We start from the raw sequence: 19,617 nt of genomic DNA, 5'->3' as shown, positions 1-19,617 counted from the left end.
ATCAGTCCAGATATCTAGTCTTAGACCTTCACTATATGATAAACATCTTTTAGATTCTAAAACATGCATCAGCTCCTAAAATGCTGATAATTTCCAGTCACATCCTATAATTCTTCACTGTGCTTCATTTAAAAGCACAAGCACTCAATTTTCTAAAGAAGGGCTGACATGTAGGAGAGGCTAAAGTAATGTCCAAAGCTTGCAAGAACACTAAATTTGATTTTTATTTTTTTTTAAAAAAGTGTAATATAAATTAATATGATTACTTCCCACAAGCTTATCAATCTTTTCCCTTTGCCATATTAAAAAATACAATATCAGGGGAAGGATATATTTAAAGTTTTGAGGGCCTTGAATTGTGGACTTCTGCTTAGAGTGAGATGTTGGTTCAACAAGGCAATTTGGTATTTTGGAAGCCTGATACAAGGAAGTGCATTATTGAATTATACTGCTAACTTAATGAGGTCAGATTTATACCGTGTGCTGTATATTCCGTTCTTGACTATTTTCCTAGCATGTTGCTATAAAAGACCATCTTGAAGACATAAAATAAGGGAAGGTATTGAATATTCACATGATTGACATAGATGTACTTTATATATAATGAGATGTGAATAAAACAGGAGAAAGTTTTGCACTTTTGTCCCATTCCAAGTTTGGCAAGGGTTACAGGTAATCCTCAACTTATTATCACAATCTGGGGACAGGATTGCTGTTATAAATTAGTGTGATTATTAAGTGAGATGTTGTGTGACCATGAACCTATGATGGCAATCTCAGCATTTCCTGCCACAGTCAATTCCGGAGAATTGCAGGTCATTAAAAGAGCACCAAACCCAATCCAAACTATTCCAAGTTTAGTCCCTTCCAGTCTAAGCCTCAGTAAAGGAAAGGATGGCCTCCAACTTCTCCCATTCACTTATCTCTGTTCTTTAGCTGCTTTGCACCTTGCCTTGTGGGGCAGAAAACAGCCGTAGAAGTTTGCGGCTCTGGAGCTGCTTGCCAGGCCCCTGGGAAGCCTCAGTTGTGCCAGCCCACCCGGCAGTCCCCAGTGGCATTTATTCACCTAACTGTCTTCTTTCCTAGTTAACCATATCAACTTTTTGCATTTTGTGCCCATCCACCAGGGCTGAAGTAGACGTGCCTCAGAAGTGCTTTTTGGACTCAGCCTGAAGCAGAAACCTTTCTGACCCATCTCCTCCTGTTTTTTATATCTGGCTCTCTAATGCTTCAGAAAGCTACACCGTCTTTGTAAAGCTATACTATCTTTACAAAAGTTTTCCAAAGGCAGCATAGCTTTCCAAAAGCAGCACAGCATTCTGAAAGCTCAGGCAGCTACATGTAGGAAACATATTAGAAAAGCTAGATGCAAGAGAGCAAGACAAAGAAGGGCTTCTGCTTTGGCAATGGTGGTTGGGTGCAAAAAATGAAAGACTGGTTCAAGGAATTGGGAGAGAAGGCAGATGTATGAATGAATACTTGCTGACACTTAGTGGAGCTTTGTGGGTATGCTGGAGAATTATGTGTTAGGAAGCCAGAGAAGTTGGAGCACTCAGGATAGGATGGTGACCACAGGTCCAAAAAAGAAACAGCAAAAGTAGTGAGGCACTTCTGTTTCAGCCATGGTAGCTGAACACAGAAAGCAAAAAAAATGGATATGGGAATAGGGAGAGAAGGACACCAGACAAGCAAATGCTTGTGAGGTAGGTAGTGGCAGCTGAGGCTTCCCAAGTGTTACAAGCAGATATAGAGTCATGCAATTCCTAGGCTGCTTGCCAGTCCACAAGGTAGGACAGTGATGGCGAACCTTTTAGAGACCAAGTGCCCAAACTGCAACCAAACCCCACTTATTTATCGCAAAGTGCCAACACGGCAATTTAACCTGAATAATGAGGTTTTACTACATAAAACAATGATAAACACAAGAGTTCAGCTAATTGTTCTAAGAAAAATGTGATAAATGCACTTTTATGCCCCGTTATTTTTTTTTTTGCTTTTGAAATATTACATTTAGCAACAATAAAAAAGGAAAACTTTTGTAATATAATTTCTCTCTTTCCCTCCCTATCTCTTTTTCCCCCTCTCTCTTTCTTCCCCTCCTTCTCTCTTTCCCCATCTTTCTCTTTCCTTCCTTCTTTTTCTCTTTTCTCCCTCTCTCTCTCTTTCCCCGTCTCCCATTCCTTCCCCCCTTTCTCCCGCTGTCTATCTGTCTTTCCCTCCCTCTTTATTTCTCTCTATATCTTTCCCACCCTCTCTTTATCTCTCTCTTTCTGTCCTGTCTGTCCATCCATCATCCATCTATCTATCTATCTATCATCCATCTATCTATGTATATATCTATCTATCTGTCTGTCTGTCTGTCTATCTATCTATCTATCTATCTATCTATCTATCTATCTATCTATCTATCTATCTATCTATCTATCTATCTATCCATCCATCCATCCATCTATCTATCTATCTGGGCTCTCCTGTCCAGCTTCATGTGTCGTGTGAATCCAAACACTTGTGCTGTGGAGGAGGAGCAGAGGCTGGCAGGCAAAGCCAAGTGTTAGAGAGCCACACAAAATAAGGCAACTCCAACCTGGATCCTGTCAGGAAGACACCCCCCCTTCCCTCTCCCTCTCCCCCAGTGGCAGGAGGCCAGGCGGCCTTAGCGTAGCTCCCTCCTCAGAGGCAACCAGCAAGCAAACAAATGTGGTATTCTGTGTGGGAGGCGGTGGTGTGGAGCCCTACCTCTGGCCAGCAAGAGCGAAGCAGGTAGGGCGTGCACCTTCCCTGCCGCTGCTACGGCACTGGCACTGACCGGGAGCTGAACATTTGGAGCCATGCTCAGCGGAGTTTGCAAGAAGGCTTGGTGGGGCCACTTAGCAGAAAGACCCCAGTCTGTCTTGTTCACTTCAGCACGGGGTGAAAACACAGAAGGCAGAGGAAAGCTGTGTCTCTCAGTGTTCAGCCCTCAAAGACTCCTTTGAGATGACTTTTTCTGCTTTTGAAACATTATGTTTAGCAACAATAAAAAGAAAAACTTTTGTAATACCCTCCCTCCCTCCATCTCTCTTTTTCTCTCTGTCTCTTTTACTTCCTCTATCTATCTATCTCTCTGCCTCCCTCTGTTTCTCTCTCATACCTCCCTGTGGGGGGAAGGAACCCCTGAACTGGTAGTGCTGGGTGGTGGGAATGATGAAGGCCAATGAGCCCAGGAACAGCATGCCCATGCTCAGCTCGTTGGTGGGGAGGTGGGACATCCCAAGACAAACAGCTCTGCAGGAAAAGAAACTGGTTGCATTGTGGCTCCGCCTTGTAATGGACTTCAGGAGGAGGATGGGATCCCATTTCCCCCATTGTGAAGCATGTGAGTGACAAAGTTCACTCAATCAAATCCAACTTCATAAGATCTTTTTCTTTCATGAGAAGTTTGAATTTATTGAGTGAAACATGATGGAGAACGGCAATTGGAACTGGGCTGGGGCAACTATGCGCGTGCCCACAGAGAGAGTTCTGTGTACCACATCTGGCACACGTGCCATCGATTTGCCATCATGGAGATGGGATATGGGGCGCCCCAAACACCATAGATGGAAGGAAGAACTATAGGGGGGGCGTTAAAGTCCTTCTGTTGTTGTAAGTATGAGTGGGCAGCTAAGCACTCAAATTTTGATCACATCACCATGTAGACACTGCAATGGCCATAACTTCAGGCATAGATTTTAAGTCCCCTTTTTTTTTCACCACCATCATAACTTCAAATAGCCACTGAACAAATAGTTATAAGTTGAGGGCTACCTATATAGATGGTCAGTATTCAGGTATGAGAGTAGGCTTTGGTGCTTCATTTTTTAAAAAATCCCAAAGATCAATCTTCTAGAAGTTGACAGAGAGCTATGCAGATTGAATAATCAGAACATGAAAATGCATACAAGGAAGATTTTACAAAAATCTATAGTGAGTAGCAGGGAACAGTAGGAAAATAATTCCTATTTCCTATAATTTACAAAAGTTGTGCAGAACAGAAATAAGGATTTATAATTGAAATATTAATTACTTTCTATCCCCAAATATTTCCTTGTTCTCTAAAGAAGCAAAATGTATATTGCAAAACACTTGACTCATTTCATGACATATTGCAATATGGATAACAATTATTACTGGAATAAACTTAACTACAGTATGACTATCAATATTTATCAATTTATTATATTTAGTATCAGCCACTGAATTTTTTTAAAAAAAATTAGTTTAAAAAAAATTGCAAGGAAAGGAAAACATTTATTCCACAGAGTGGTTGTGGTACAGACAAAGAATCAGTGCTCCTTTAAAATTCACAGGTGTTAGACATATGGCTTTGGAACTCTACAAAAGTAGATATAACTAGCTATATATACTCCATGAAGTGTTAACCTGTGATACCTGTCTTCGATGGACCGTAGACATTCTCTTGGATTAATCAATAATGCAATAGTTGAAAATAATGTAAGATCCCTTTTACATTTGTACTGTGTTGCTAGATCACTGATCCTTCAAAATCCAGACTTTCAAAATCAGACTCAAAAAATAGATTTCCAACCACCCCTTTTCAAATTTCTTACTGGGAAAGTTGACTTCTATTGAAGCAGATTCATCTTCATTCTCTTCTTTGAACAGCTGGATAGATGTAACCATTAAACTGCAAGGTATTGTTTTAACTGTATATTTAACTGTCTCTTTGTCCCTTAAATAGCAAGACATACATGCACACACATACTGTACACATTTCTGCAAACCTTTGTATCATTTCAAATAGCATAGCCCTATTGCAAACAAGTCTTTCCAAATACAATGTTTTTTCTTCTCAATAAGCAGACGATATATGACTATTTTCGCAGTTGGTGCTCAATTTCAAGAACAGATCTTCTGAAAAAGTACCATATCTTTCAGTTTACTTTAAAAAAAAAAAAAAAACTCTAGGAGACAGTGGCTGATTTTTTTTTAATTTTTTTTTTTTTGCAAGTCTGCTGATTGTTTGAATGTTAAGGTCTGCACTCAGCTGGTGTATTTTGAGACACGAAGTAGTTTATATGATTTTAAGAAACACAGCATTTGATGGCATTTAATAGGTAATACATTCATACAGCAGATTCATATGTAAAAAAACACTGATATTTACTAAAAAGTTGAGAGCTAGAAAAGTGTTCACTGTTTAAAATTAAACATATTATTACTCCAGAAAAATCATCTGCCTGGTTTGATATTAAATCCACTTATCTTATTTTTGCCATGAACATTTTTCAGTTATGAAATGTGGGCAGCTTTAGGGATTATTTCTTTCAATCCATCATCAGTTTCTGCACATGTCATATCCTATCCCACCCACCTAACTTTAAAGAATCCACAACTCCTAAAATACAAAGACTTCAAACTACATCTCAAATGCATGCAATTTTCCTGCTCCTCTTTGTGCTGTTTTTGGGACATTCTTATGGTGCCCACAATTGTTGGCTGTGATACTATTTTCCCCTTACTTCTCAAGCATTCCATGGTCCCTCTCTTTCTATAAGATTATAAAAACAACGGACCTTTAAGCAGCCTGTTACCCTGCCAGGAGAAATGCATACCCCCAGGAATAACCCAAAGGACAACACACACACTTCCCCGATTCACTTACCTGTCTTCCACAAATACACTGAAGTTTCCAATTCACTTTGTGCCGTAGCGACCCAGATCGCAAACCAGAGAAGTGCAAGGACCTCCAGGCACTTGCTTGAGTGAGCCGAGACCACCACACCACCAAGGAAAGCTATATATTGTTCTGCCATCTCCATGCCTGCCAGGAGCCTGCTCACTCTTCAAACCAGCAGCACAATGGAGAACCCTTGCCTGAAGGGTTTCTCCCACCCGCCCCTCTGGTCAGGATTTCTTCAGAGGGCAGGGAGACTGGAAATGGCTTTCCAGCTATTGTGCATTTCAGTTGGAAAGGAAGAAAACTGTTTAATACTTGGGAACAATAGAGCTCTTGCTTGCTGCTGCTGCTGCTGCTGTTGCTGCTGCTGCCACCACTGGAGCTGCAGCTGCTGGTCCTGTGGTTTTACTTCACTCTCCCCCATTCAATGGTTACTAGCAGTTTCCATCAGCTGAGAGCGAGGGAGAGACAGCTGTCCACAGGGGGCTTCAGCTGACTGAGCAGGTTCTCTTGGTCTTTGAGGCCACAGCAGTCATTTACACCAGCTGGAGACAGAAAGGGAATGGGGAGGGGAGGGGAGGGGAGGGGAGAATAGGAGAAAGGAGGGGGAGAACAAACACCAATAACCAAATGCTGCAATCACAAGGATCCAACCCTCTCTGGTGCGTCCCTCAGATGAACAATCTATCACCAGTATGTATTATTGAGCAAGTATGAACAACTGATAAACCCCAGTGATTTCCATCCTCTTTTAAAGCAAGTTGGCGGCAGGCAAACTCACACTTAGTTCTATCCACACGAGCATAGTCAAAATATAACAGGAAAGACAAACATCATTTAAAGAAAAAAAATTCTGTGAAAACTGCTTGTGGATCATTTTGATCTCTGATGTCCAGTAAAGATTAATAGACCTACTTGGTAATGCAGTTCCTTTGATGTCTCTTTATTTCTGAGCAAGCAAATAAATTCAGCCAATACCTGTAAAAAAAAACCCACAACCTTATGCCCAATATTTTACAGTTGTTTTATACCTCCCCTTTTCATGTTGAATGCGGAGAAGGAATGGCTGAAATAATCTTGCTGAGAGGGGAGGGGGAGGGGGAAACAGTGGAAGGGGGGATTACAGGCATTTTAACTCATCTTGTAAGAGTGTATCTTTGACAGGCAGCAGATCTAACATTATTACTTGTCAAAAGTGCTTTCCTGACAATGTGTGGGAGCGCATGTTAGATTCTCATCTCTGCTGCCAGCCTGAATAATTTATTTGTTCACAAAATATAAACCGCTAGTCAAGTCACACTGATTTTGAGGTGCAATCCCCATGGAAAGGCTGTTTGCAAAGCATAAAATTAAGGGGCACTGAAGATGCTCCTGATCTCAGTAGAGAATACTGGGCTTGACAAAGAACACAGGACGGGGCAAAAAGACAGCAACGGTCGGACTTTATGTTAAGCAGAAGGCATTATTTTAAATTCACCCCAATGAACTGGAACAAAAGGCAGGGCTGCCTGGTGTTCTGCAGAACCAGAAACGAAAAGACACAGAAAGCTATTGTAAGACTTTACAAGAAAAAAAAATCTAATGGAAAGGCCCTATTCTAGTAACAGAGCAACCAAAGAGGTTTAAAAAATGAGGATGCAATTGTTGAAAAAGACAAGCTTCAGCAAGTATCTCTTGGGAAAGCTGTCATTTTTCAGAAGCTTCGTAACCTCACCCATTTTCCCAAGTGCTGGACTTAAAAAAAGCTCCGATCAAATAATTCTCAGGTCTTCATCTGTTTAAATATTCTGACATCAGAGCAAATTAGCAACGTGAAGGCTGCAAATTTGTCTTTGTTTACTTTCTACTCTAGTCTGCCTCTAAGAGGGAATTAAAGGCTCAGGATGACCTGGTGCAGTGAGGCTGTGATTAAGAGAGGTAAGCAAGGGTAGATTACTGCTCCTCAGCTGTGGAAAAAAGCAGCAGCAGTCAGGAGATTATCCGATATACAGAAAATATGAGTTCAACAAATGTATGGCATTCTGATGGAGGTCACAAAGGATCAGAGAGTATAACGGAGCTACCAGATATGGGCTGCAGAAATCCAGATGACCACCAGATGGCCACAGTTTCAGAACCTTCCAGTTGCTGCCATCTTGTGATTGTCTGGATTTCTGCAGCCCAGACATGGTAGCCCTAAGGTACAATCAAAATAAGAAGGTATTATTTCATATCATGCTTGATCATTTCACAGCCAGAAAATTTACCCCACCCCTCCCCCACCCCCAAATACACTCAAGGAATCTTTTTACATCCAGGGATTGATGAGCAAATACTCATTTGTATACTCCACCGGCATTGGGGCCATCTGAAATAATAAACTCACTAAATGAAAAGAACATTCTTTTGACTATTTAAATAGTTTCAACTTAAATAAAGGCTCTTTTGTATTCACAAATCAAATTTCAACTCTGAAATTCATGAATGTATAAAGCTGAGGCTTGCTCTGTGACTATTCTGGCCTTACGCAGCTTTGAATCAGAAAGAGCTCTTGAATGTGAGAGCAAAGATGTGTCTCAGCAGGGAACTTCAAATTAGAGGCCTGCTGTCAGCGTTCAAGGACTTATACAGGGTAGAGAAGCAGAGGTGGGAAAGATTTGAATAATCAAAGGCAATAGATAACCATTTTTAGCTCCATGCTGCCATGGCTCTGATCCAAAGGGATCAACTCCATAGAAGTCTGCATTTCTCTTTTCTTTGAAAAGCAATCCACTATACAAACAGCAGTTTCCAAAACTGGAGTAATCTTTCCAGTTCTAATGAAATGTGAGAAAGAGGAGAGGAAAGGGGGATTTATCAGGATGGGCACAGAGACATTTAAATAATCAAAGGGGTCCAACCAGAATCAGCCCTATCTCCCCAGCGTCTTGGGATACAACATCTAGTCAACATGGCTGAAAGACTGGAGATCTATATCCAACATATCTGTAGTTACAATACATCAAAAGCAAATTTTAAAAAAAATGATAATTCCATTATTACAATAGCATTCAGGGCCTTGATTCTTTTTTTTTAAATGAATATAAGCCATAATGCATTGCCAAAAATACTAACTGGGAGTTTTATTGAATGCACAAATATACACTGCCCAAACAGAAAAAGTCACAGAGCTGATACAGATGTTCTGATAATCAAATAGAATGCAAATGATTTCCTTAGTTTTATTCTTCCAAAACTTACAAAATGGCTAAACTAGAATACTTTTCAAGAGAAATATTCGTTGTATTGCTGCTAATGTCCAAATTGATTTACTCTCCAGATTTTCTTAATAGGTGTTATTAGATAAAATGCATCACTTGAATACAAGGATTTTATGCATTAATAAATCTATATAGACTAATAAAGGTAAGCAAAGGAAACAAAACCAAATCTGCCGTTATTGCTGCAGAGCTGAATAGGCATTATAAAAATACTCTTCTAGGTCATTTCTACCTCAAAAGCTGTGGATTATATGGAATAAATCTATAAAATATTTTTTCTTCTGTCCAACTGTCTGTGGATATTCTCAGTCATCCAGGTAATGGTTGTCCCAAAGGTGCTTTTTTTCAAAAGACAACTGAACTTTGAAGAAGTTTTGCTTCTCATCCAAGAAGCTTCTTCAGTTCATCTGTCCTATTCTTTCATTGAGAAGTTGGAGCTGTGGTTTCTGCAGGATGTCTCTGCTGTGTCCCTTTACTGTTGAACATAGACAAAGGCTGTTGGGGATGAATCTGGGTTGTTTGCATCTCAAACTGAAGAGCAAATGGTTCCTGTAGCCTGCAATTTTTCTGAAATCCCTTCATACTTTCACACCATTCAAAAGGTGTCATCCCAAAGTGCATAGCCAAATGTCTATGGAGATTCTTAGTCATCCAGGTCTTCCCAAAGCTGCTTTTTCAAGAGTCAATTAGAATTAGGGACATGGTTATCCCAAAGGTGTTTTTTCAAGAGGTAACTGGACTTTCTGGTTCTTCTTTGAAGATGTTTCACTTCTCATCCAAGAAGTTTCTTCAGTTTTTGGATGAAAAGCTTCTAAGATGAGAAATGAAAGGTCTTCAAAGAAAAACCAGAAAGTCCAATTGCCTCTTGAAAAAGCACCTTGGGAAGTCTTAGGTATGTTCGTTGCATTGAGTTATGGTATTTATAATAATAATAAAGGTTGGATATAAATAAACAAACAGTTAACTTCCAAATTCAGGCATAAAATGCAAATGACCAGCTGTCTGCAAGGAGTATAAATCCTTCCACACCATCCAGTCAGAGCTGAAGAAGCTTCTTGGATGAGAAGCAAAATGTCTTCAAAGAAAAACAAGAAAGTCCAGTCTTGAAAAAAAGCATCTTCTGTCTAACATTCATTGAGATCTTAACAATTGGCGTACCATCTTGTTGTTGTCCCATATAATAGAAAAGTTTTAGCATTGTAGAACAGCAGTCAGAAGTGTACATATTGTATTGACTCCCATGCTGAAAAGAAACATTAGTAACTTTTCTTACTGCAATACCAGAAGTAGCAGTAACAGCAGCAATAGGAATAATTAAATGAACTTAATCTTTTTCATCTCCCAATATTTATTGACTAGACCAATGTCATGATTGCCTGAAATGGGAATGGGGCAAGAAAGCAACCTTTAATCAATCCAAAGCTGAGCAAACAGTTGATCACAATAGTTTGCATGATTCTTTACTGGCCCTATCTTACTGATTTAACACCACCACCACCCCCATTTTTTCTTTTTCTTTTTTTTTTAACTTTTCTCCTATCTTAGAATTTAAGTGTCACAAGATTTTATTGGTTTTTGCCCCAACCATCTAACATGTTTACCCTGCTGAAAACATTCTCAGTATGTTTCTCCTGGAAACTTCTACTCTTTAGCTACCTTCTTAAATAAGTGAGCAAAAATATTGCTTGTTCTGATCTTCATGATAAATCAAGCATGGGAAATTAGTGTTCCAATGTACCACACTTATGGAGAGAGTGTATTGATCCTGGAAGCATCAAAACTCTCTATTTCTACTTTATAATCTGATTGCAACCCACCTGGCACTTGTCAGAAGTGAGAAACTTATGTTCTCTGTTAATTATAGCTAGAATTGCTTTTGAAACTGATGAAAACGTTTGCATTATAGGAGAACTGTAATACAATAATTCTAATAAAATCTATTGTACTCTCAACAAATCTGTTTACGTCATGCTTAGATAACAAAATTTTATAAGAATTGTTATGTAAGATTCAAGCAAAATTGTTTAGAGTACTGTGGTAGAAACTCATATAGTTTAATGGTAAGATACTGTTGACATACAAGTCATAGATTATGAGGAAGTATTGTCATGTATTGAATGTCCCAATACTAAATAAACTACTGTTCAATATCAACAAAATGGAATGATTTCTAAAATATTGTACATTTATTTTTTACAATATAAAGTTAAAATTTTTAAACTTACACTTTCCATGATTCTTCAATCATGTAAATTAAAATCAACATATCTCCATATTTGCCCTATAGTTCCCAGTTGACGAATGAGTTTCCTTTCTTTGAATTACACACACGAACTAGGATAACTCATATTGGTAGTAGTGACGAGACAATCTTGACTGATTTTCATTTCATTATGACATCACAATGTCTTTTTGCCTCATTGGCTACCTGACTATCAATATTCTTTTAATTCCATGACCTTTTTATGCTTGTCTAAATTTACAAAAAGTTATGGCATCCTCACATATATTATGTGAAAATCCACATACTAATTTGCTCAGATTACTTACAGGATTTGCATTATATTTGAACCCATTTTTTGAAATATTTTTTGTATGATAGCATCCTTGAAAAACTGTTTTATACTACTCTTTGTCTGAATTGGCTTATTTCTCAGTGATGCTACGATACACAATATTATTTTAAAAAATGGTTTCCAAAATAACCATAGTAAACATATTGAAATTAATTTACTATGAATAATTTAATTCCCTGGTTGTTGTTTTTTTTTTGCTAAATATGATTAATCTGGGTTCAGTCAAGTTCTGAGATATCATTTAACTCAGTAACCTGTTTTCTGTGATTATTCACTAATGTAAAAGATACAGTAACTTGAAGGGGGGCATTGGTGCATCAAATAGGATTTTACGAATAAATGTTCTCATGATGCAAGTTTTTCCCAGAACAGTTTCTCGAAAGAAGCACTATGTTCAATTCCTCCCTCCACCCCCCATAAAAATAGCAATACAATGTGCTGCCACAAATTGACTTTTTCCCAATTTAATTTTACTTGATCAGTGTAATATTAATCTCTTGGTTCATTTCATTTTTGCATGAACTATTAAAGCAAGCGTCCAATAAATACTTATTCAGCTTGTTATTTGGAGTTAGTCTTCTCCCATCTGTAGAGGGAGATGTGATATTCTTAAAAACCATCATAGTTAGGTTTGTTCCTCAATATGTGTATACAAAAACCCAGTGAATTGTTTAGCTCAAACTATATGTAGGAATGTCCTTTGCTGGTTGGAATATTAGCTTGGATCCTGTTAAAATTTTAAGTAGTATATCCAAGTGATGCCTTGGAATATCGTCATTACCAGTAGCAATTTAAGATGAAGGAAATAAAGAAAAATTATATTCTCGTTATATATTTTAAACTGGAAAGTATAATTTCTCTTAACGAAATCTTCAATCAATATGCTAAACATACTTAACTGTCTCCTAAAATGGCTAAAATAGTAAGTATTAAACAAATCAATAATAAAAGGCATGTTTGCAGAGATGCAGAATGCGTGGCCTCTAGGTGTCATACTTGACCACGTTCAGGTTATCAAATTCAATAGGTTCTGTGGTTATTTTGTGTCCAGTAGAGGATTATTGATTGAAGATTCAAGCATTTCAATTTTAACTTCATCAGTTAGAGATAAAGGGGTATTTTTCCTGTGGAGTTAGAACAATCCTAGTAAATGTTATCCATACTAATATATTAAAAATAGATGGTGGATTTCTCCCAATCTTTTCTTCCTTTCAGCACAGAGCAGACCAAGCGAAAGATCATAGAATAGTGACGAGAAAATTTAATGATTTATGTGTGGACCCCCTTAAAGCTCTCTTGAGACTGCATTTTAGGGAAACTGCAAATTCCAACAAGTAAAAATTTTAAAAGGTCATGTCATTCTTCTCCTCGCTAGTTCAAATGAGATTCTGGAACACAATCTCACATTGTTTACTATTAAATGGCATCTGATTGTATACTTGGAATCAAAAATCTCTTGCCAATCTTCTTCAAGGGCTCTGTAAGGGCTAGTCCATATTTCTCATGATCCCCAGCATGAATAATGGAGTCTGTAGTACAAGATAATTGGAATGAATTTGATTGGAGAAAGAAAATCTGCTGCTGGAGAATATACTGTAGCCACTATTATATAATCAATCATTTCTATCACTGCATTGTCTCTTGGGATTCCTTGATACACCACGTCCCATTTTCAGGCATTCCCGAGTCCCTTCCATCTGTCTCAATGCCAGCACCTTCAAACTCTCTTTAACCTTCTTACCTTGTATTCTCATTTCCTACTTCAAGCTTCAAAAATCCTCTTTTTGTTTTTTCACAGGATGGTCAAATTGACTGATTTTATTAGAGATAGGACATTGTCTAAATCTACTGATGATTGAAGAACCCTTGCTGACTTTTTGCAAGAAACAGGAAAAAAATGATATATGGTTTGGAGGATTAGAATAAAAATACTTGAAATTACAGAGAAAATTACAGAGAAGATGTAAATAATGTTGAAATCATAGAATAAAAGATTATTTTGCATTTATATTTTAACTCCTGTAAAAGTAAACCAAAAGCCACACATCTATATTTCTTTTATTTGGTTTCTGCACTTTTGTTCTTTTTAGCTTTTCTTTCATTTTCATTTTCCATTCTAAATATTAGTTGTTTTATTCTGTATTAACATTATAATAAAATTCTATAAAAGGTAACACATGGAGAAAGCCAAGAACAGCTTGCAAAACTTTGCAGAACTCCTACTTGGAAGGATTTGTACAACTCCAAACTACATATGACTTTTCCCTTTTTTTTCTGCACATCATCAGAGCAATGACTTTCCATCTTATTTTTTATCTCCTTCCTATAGGAAGAAGAATGCAGGGCCTAATTACAGTTCATGCATGTATTTGGGGTGGTGCATTCATTACAATATACCAAATACTGAAATCTGTACAGATCATCCTCATTGAAATACCATTCATTCAGCAACCATCCAATATTAGGACAGTGCTGAACAACAGATACTTACATTGGGAGCTCAAAATTGTGCCTGTTTAGTCACATATGATTCAGGCACTTGAAAAACCCAGATTGCAATTACAATGTCACAGTATTTCACATCATACAATCACCATTTGAATTCTTCTGTCCTGGCATCTGACCAACAAAGTCAATGGGGAAGCTGGTGAAAGGCTGCAAATGATAAGTATATGACTGCACCTTTGAGATTCACCAATGATAGCAACTAGATCTGACACAACAGCTATTGTAAGTTGGCATGGTCATATGACATTATGTTTTATTGCTGTGTCACTTAGAACAGAGTTCTGGTCCCAATTACCATAGTTAAGAGGAACTACCTTTAATCAAAGAAGAAATATCTGAAACAAAGTTTTGAAATATTATATTGGTCCCAGAACAAATCAAATGAAATTTAAGAAGACACCTGAAATGATGCAAATTATTTTGGATTCCTGTAAGAAGGGCAGACATCATTGCTTTGCTAGTTATGCTGAAAATGGAAATTTCTAATCGGTTGACAGTAGTGGCTTTGACATTGTAGGAAGTTTGAAAGATAACCTTGGTTGGGAGTGCTTTTGACTGTTTTCTAGAGATCATAAATTCATTCCCTTTGATGCCATTCAATGAAATGATGAAACTTCTCCACTGCAGAAATGGATGGATTTCAGAAAGGATGATGAATATTCATTATAATCAGAGCACAACTCAAATAATACTTGTATGCGCTGAGCAGCAAATGCAGATCTTTCTGGCCTTAACACTGCCAACTAGTTAAGAAAATGAATGGCAAAAGAAAGAGAAATAAATCTGAATGATTACACTGACAATTTGTCATGGGCACTAATGTAGAAATTAACATGGAAAATACACTAGAAAAATTTCAGATTTTTATCAAAGTACAACTATAAGTCAAAGTTAAAACTACTTCTTTGGGACATTTTGACAGGACTACGATCCTGTTTTTTTGCAGTTTCAGGAAACTTCTTTAGATATAGTCAGAATATTTTAACCTAAAGAGAAGTATCATATTTTCTGCTTAATCTCTTCTGTTTTATATATCCACTATCCAGCTGCTTGATCATTTCAGAACTATGCACCTACTCCATCTTATCCTAAAATATCCTAGGATCATAGATTACATAGGGAATGCAAGTCAAAGTAGGCAAGAAAATGGTAAGAGAACACCTATCAACTTTAGATGAGTTCAATTTGCCAAGATCAGATAGATTACAACCCAGAGTTCTGAAGGAACTGACAGACATGATCTCAGAACCACTAAACCAGTGGTTCTCAACCTGTGGGTCGGGACCCCGTTGGGGGTCGAATGACGATTTGCCAGGGGTCACCTAAAACCATCAGAAATATGGGAAGTATACTTGTGAGTCGAAGAATCGCACTCCAATGGTTGACTCCACAAGCTAGTTGCAGCTCTTCAAATCACTAGCTGAATTCGGCTTCAGGCGCGACAAATTAAAAAAGAGAGAAATCTTTGCTCTGATGTCTCCCTCTCAAGCCAGCTGCAATCACTCCCAATCGCTACCCTAATCTGGCTTCAGCCACGATAAACTTAATAGGGGAGGAGTCTCTGCTTTAATGCCTCCGTCCTCAAGGCAATCTCAAGCAGTTCAGATCGCTAGCCAATACGGCTTCAGGCGCGATAAATTCAACACGAAAATAATTTTATGGTTGGGGTCACCACATCATGGGGAATTGTATTAAAGGGGTCACAGCACTATAAAGGTTGAGAACCACTGCACTAAACTATATTTTTCAAAGGTCTTGGAGTCGTGAGGAAGTATCAGGAGACTAGAAAAGAACTAATGTAGTTTCTATCTACAAAAAGGAGGAAAAGGTGGATCAAGGGAACTACAGACTGACATCACTACCTGAGAAGATCTTGGAAAAAGATAATCAAGCAGTGCGTTTGTAAGCAACTAGAAACGAACAAGGAAATTAATACAAGCCAGGATGGATTGTCAGACAAATTGTATTAATTTGTTTGAAAAAGTGACTAAATTAGTGGCTAAGAGAAATGCTGTAGGCATACTTTACTCCGACTTCAGTTAAGGCATTTGATAAAATAACTGACAGCCTACTAGTTGTAAGATAGAGCAATGTGTGATATTGAGTATCACCAGATGGATTCACAACTGGCCGACCAACCACAATCAGTAGGTAGTCCTCAATAAAACTACCTCTAATTGGAAAGCATGCATTTGGGTACTTCAAGCTTCTGTTTTAGGCCCAGTACTCTTCAACTTCTTCATGAGGGAATAAAAGGAGAATAAATCCAATTTTTAGATAACACCAAGCTAGAGGGAAATAGCAAACATTTTAGGTGATAAACTCAAGATTCAGAAGGACCTTGACAGACTTGAACACTAGGCCCTATCCAACAAAATCCAATTCAGTGATAAGAAAAATAAGGTCCTTCACACAGGCAAGAAAAAACAATGCAAAAATATATAGTAGAATAGGTAGTACCTGGCTCAATAGTATCAACTATGAGTAAGAACTAGGTGTCCCAATAGACAACCTTAAGTATATGCCAGCAGTGTGCTGCATTTGCTAAAAAAGCTAATGCAATCCTATGTTTCATTAACAAGGATAGTTTCAAGATCACATGAAGTATCATTTATACTGCATTACCAAGACCATATTTGGAATACTGCATCCAGTTATGGTCACCACAATACAAAAAAGCATGTTGAAATCCTAGAAAGAGTGCAGAGAAGAGCAACAAAAATAATATGGCTAAACCATATGATAAACGATTGTGGGATTATTAAGTATGTCTAGTCTAACAAAGAGAAAGGAGTAGAGGTCATATGAAAGAGTCATATGAAAGAGTCTCCCAATACTTGAGGGGCTATCACAGAGAAGACTTATTTCTCCAAAGTACCTCTCCAAAGGCAGGAGAAGTAGTAACACGTGGAAGATCATTAATGAGAGATCCAACCTAGGACTAAGGAGACATTTCCTGACAGTTGATGATGATGTTATCCATTCAATTGAATCTCACTCTTGGCAATTCTATCAGCAAAGCTTCCCACATCTTCCAATCTTGTATTATTTCTTTGAATTTTTCTATGCTATATGCCAATTCTAATAGTTACTTCCAGTCACCGTATTCTTTGACAGCTTGATTTCCTTTTATGTTAATTCTTCTGAACAAAATTGCTTTTCCTGACAGTTTGAACAATTAATCAATGGAATGGAAAGTTTTAGATGTTCCATCACTAGAAGTTTTCAAGATGAGACTGGATATAGTATAGTATCCTATTTGGTATAGGACTTTCTACCATGGGTAGGGGGTTGGACTAGAAGACCCCAAAGTCCCTTCAAACTCTTTCACATTCTATGTTTCTCTCACACAAAATCTTTCACAATTTTTTTTTCTTTTAAATATACCAACTGAATTATTGTAAGAAATAAAGAATGCACTTCAATTCAAAATAAGTGTATTGTTTTCCACAATACAATACAGTATTTGTAACTTTTGTTGAAGACTGCACTTGTAACTTATGAACTGCATGCCAAGAATCACAGGATTGTGGGGTATATTTTTATTTATGGAAAAATAACTGTGTACTCCTTCAAGTGGTTATGCATCTCCTAGGTTTGAAGGATGAAATCCAACAATGGTCTCTAAATACCAACCTGTAGAATTACACATAACTCTACTTTTTCTAACATACACAATAATGAAATGGGAAAAGGAAAAAATTGGGGATCCAGCATAAATTGTCTGGGATAGAAATTCAACCCCCCAAAATCTCCCAACTCTCTGCCATGCCTTCTATCCAGCCCATTATCTAACAACAAATAAAACTGGGAAGACCAAAACAGGACAAGAGGGTAGAAAGAAGGCAGCAAATTACCACTTTTCACTGCAGTCCTCTCTATTGATGTCCAAGAACATCCAAGAAATGTCAGTCTTCAAGGTCAGAATTCTCCTGTAAGTTAAAGAAGAGTATGAATAGATTACTATTTTTTTTAAAAAAAACAAATTCACATTCATGATACATACTTTGTTGTCTAGCTTCTGGTAGATGAACTCCTTGTATATATACAGGCTTTGTTTTACTTGTTGCTGTGTTGTAATTTGATACTGCCAGTGCAAGTTAAGAATAATTAGCATTGCTAGACACTCATACATAGATGCACAAATACCTTTGTCACAAAAGTCATTATGCAACTTCAAAAATCCTGGATTTTTAGTATGGTTTTATACCTTCATTTACCTAATGATTACAACAAGCTATGTACTGGCTGGTGATGACATTGCCTTTGCCTCCTTAATTGTTGCCCTCTGCCTTACAAAAGAGTTAAAGAGTGAGCCAAAATGAAAAAGGAGAATCACCATTTCTATTTTTGCTTACACACTTTCTTTCCTATATTCCTGCTCCTAGCTGACAAAGGAAGAACAGCCATAGGAAGAGGATGTAGCAAAATAGAGTCTGATATTAGGGATACTGGAGGGGGGGGCTCTGGTCCAGTTCTTTATCAACATCTGCTAAAGTAGCAAGAACAATCATTTAAATATGAGCCAGCAGTGTGTCACAGCTGCCAAAAAAGCCAACAAAGTTCTAGGCTGCATAAACAGAGGGATCACTTTATAATGCCTTGGTAAGGCCACACTTGGAATACTGCATTAAATTTTGCTCGCCACAATGTAAAAAAGATATTGAGACTCTAGAAAGAGGGCAGAAAAGAGCAACAAAGATGATTAGGGGACTGGAGGCTAAAATGTATAAAGAATGGTTGCTAGAACTGGATATGTCTAGTTTAATCAAAAGAAGGTTGATTAGGGGTACATGATAGCAGTGTTCTGATATCTCAGGAGTTGCCACAAAGAAGAAAGAGTCAAGCTATTTTCCAAAGCACCTGAGGGCAGGACAAGAAACAATAGGTGGGAACTAATCAAGGAGACAAGCAACTTAGAACTAAGGAGAAATTTCCTGACAGTTAGAACAATTAACCAGTGGAACAACTTGCCTCCAGAAGTTGTGAATGCTCCAACACTGGAAGTTCTTAAGAAGAGGGTGGAGAACCATTTATCTGAAGTGGTGTAGGGTTTCTTGCCTGAGCAGGGGGTTGGACTAGAAGGCCTCCAAGGTCCCTTCCAACTCTGTTGTTCTATTCTATTCTATTCTATTCTATTCTATTCTATTCTATTCTATTCTATTCTATTCTAAAGTAAGGTAACAATTTATCCTTCAAAATAAATGTGTCCATGTTTAGCAGGAGGTTTCAGATGTGTACACATCTGAAGATGTGTTATTTTTATCTCTCCAATTTCAGAGAGAGAGAGAGAGAGATTTTTAAAACATATCAAGAAAAAAATGACAGAAGGAACAAAACCAGCCTCTTTTTTTATCTTGCCTGCTTATTAATTTGCAGATTCATGAAAATATTTCCATCAGAAAGATTAGAAACTAAGTACAAGTATCGTAGCTTGAAGCAAACTAAATTTACCAAATATTTCATGAGCTTTCAACAGTGAAGGAAATGCAAAGGGCATGGAGGTTGATTGTGATTAGTAAAATAAAAGCAAATCTGTTATATGGAATAAATCCTTTTTTCAAATCTAGTTTAAAATACCAGTACTTCATGAAAAGGATTCATCAGGGGCCGGAATAGCTCAGGCTGTAAGGAG

At 37.7% G+C, this 19,617-nt stretch overlaps 1 protein-coding gene across 3 annotated transcripts in view; it reads right to left on the bottom strand.

The window, feature by feature from the left end:
* The window catches only part of THSD7A (thrombospondin type 1 domain containing 7A), a 302,477-nt gene that overhangs the window by 223,886 nt on the left and 58,974 nt on the right, over nucleotides 1–19,617 (bottom strand). For 2 of the 3 annotated variants that reach the window (XM_058181258.1, XM_058181256.1), the window contains 2 exons: nucleotides 17,840–17,914; nucleotides 5,645–6,204 (listed from right to left, as the gene is read on the bottom strand). In XM_058181258.1, coding sequence (XP_058037241.1) covers nucleotides 5,645–5,801 — 157 coding nt within the window. In that variant the 5' untranslated portion in view covers nucleotides 5,802–6,204; nucleotides 17,840–17,914. Of the gene's footprint in view, nucleotides 1–5,644; nucleotides 6,205–6,574; nucleotides 6,638–17,839; nucleotides 17,915–19,617 lie in introns of all 3 variants that reach the window. The other variant, XM_058181257.1, reaches the window with a different exon arrangement.

This window comes from Ahaetulla prasina, chromosome 4 (assembly GCF_028640845.1).
Source record: "Ahaetulla prasina isolate Xishuangbanna chromosome 4, ASM2864084v1, whole genome shotgun sequence".
Taxonomy (NCBI): domain Eukaryota; kingdom Metazoa; phylum Chordata; class Lepidosauria; order Squamata; family Colubridae; genus Ahaetulla; species Ahaetulla prasina.
The sequence above is the reverse complement of the archived record's forward strand: the minus strand, read 5'-3'. Positions and strand labels throughout refer to the sequence as shown.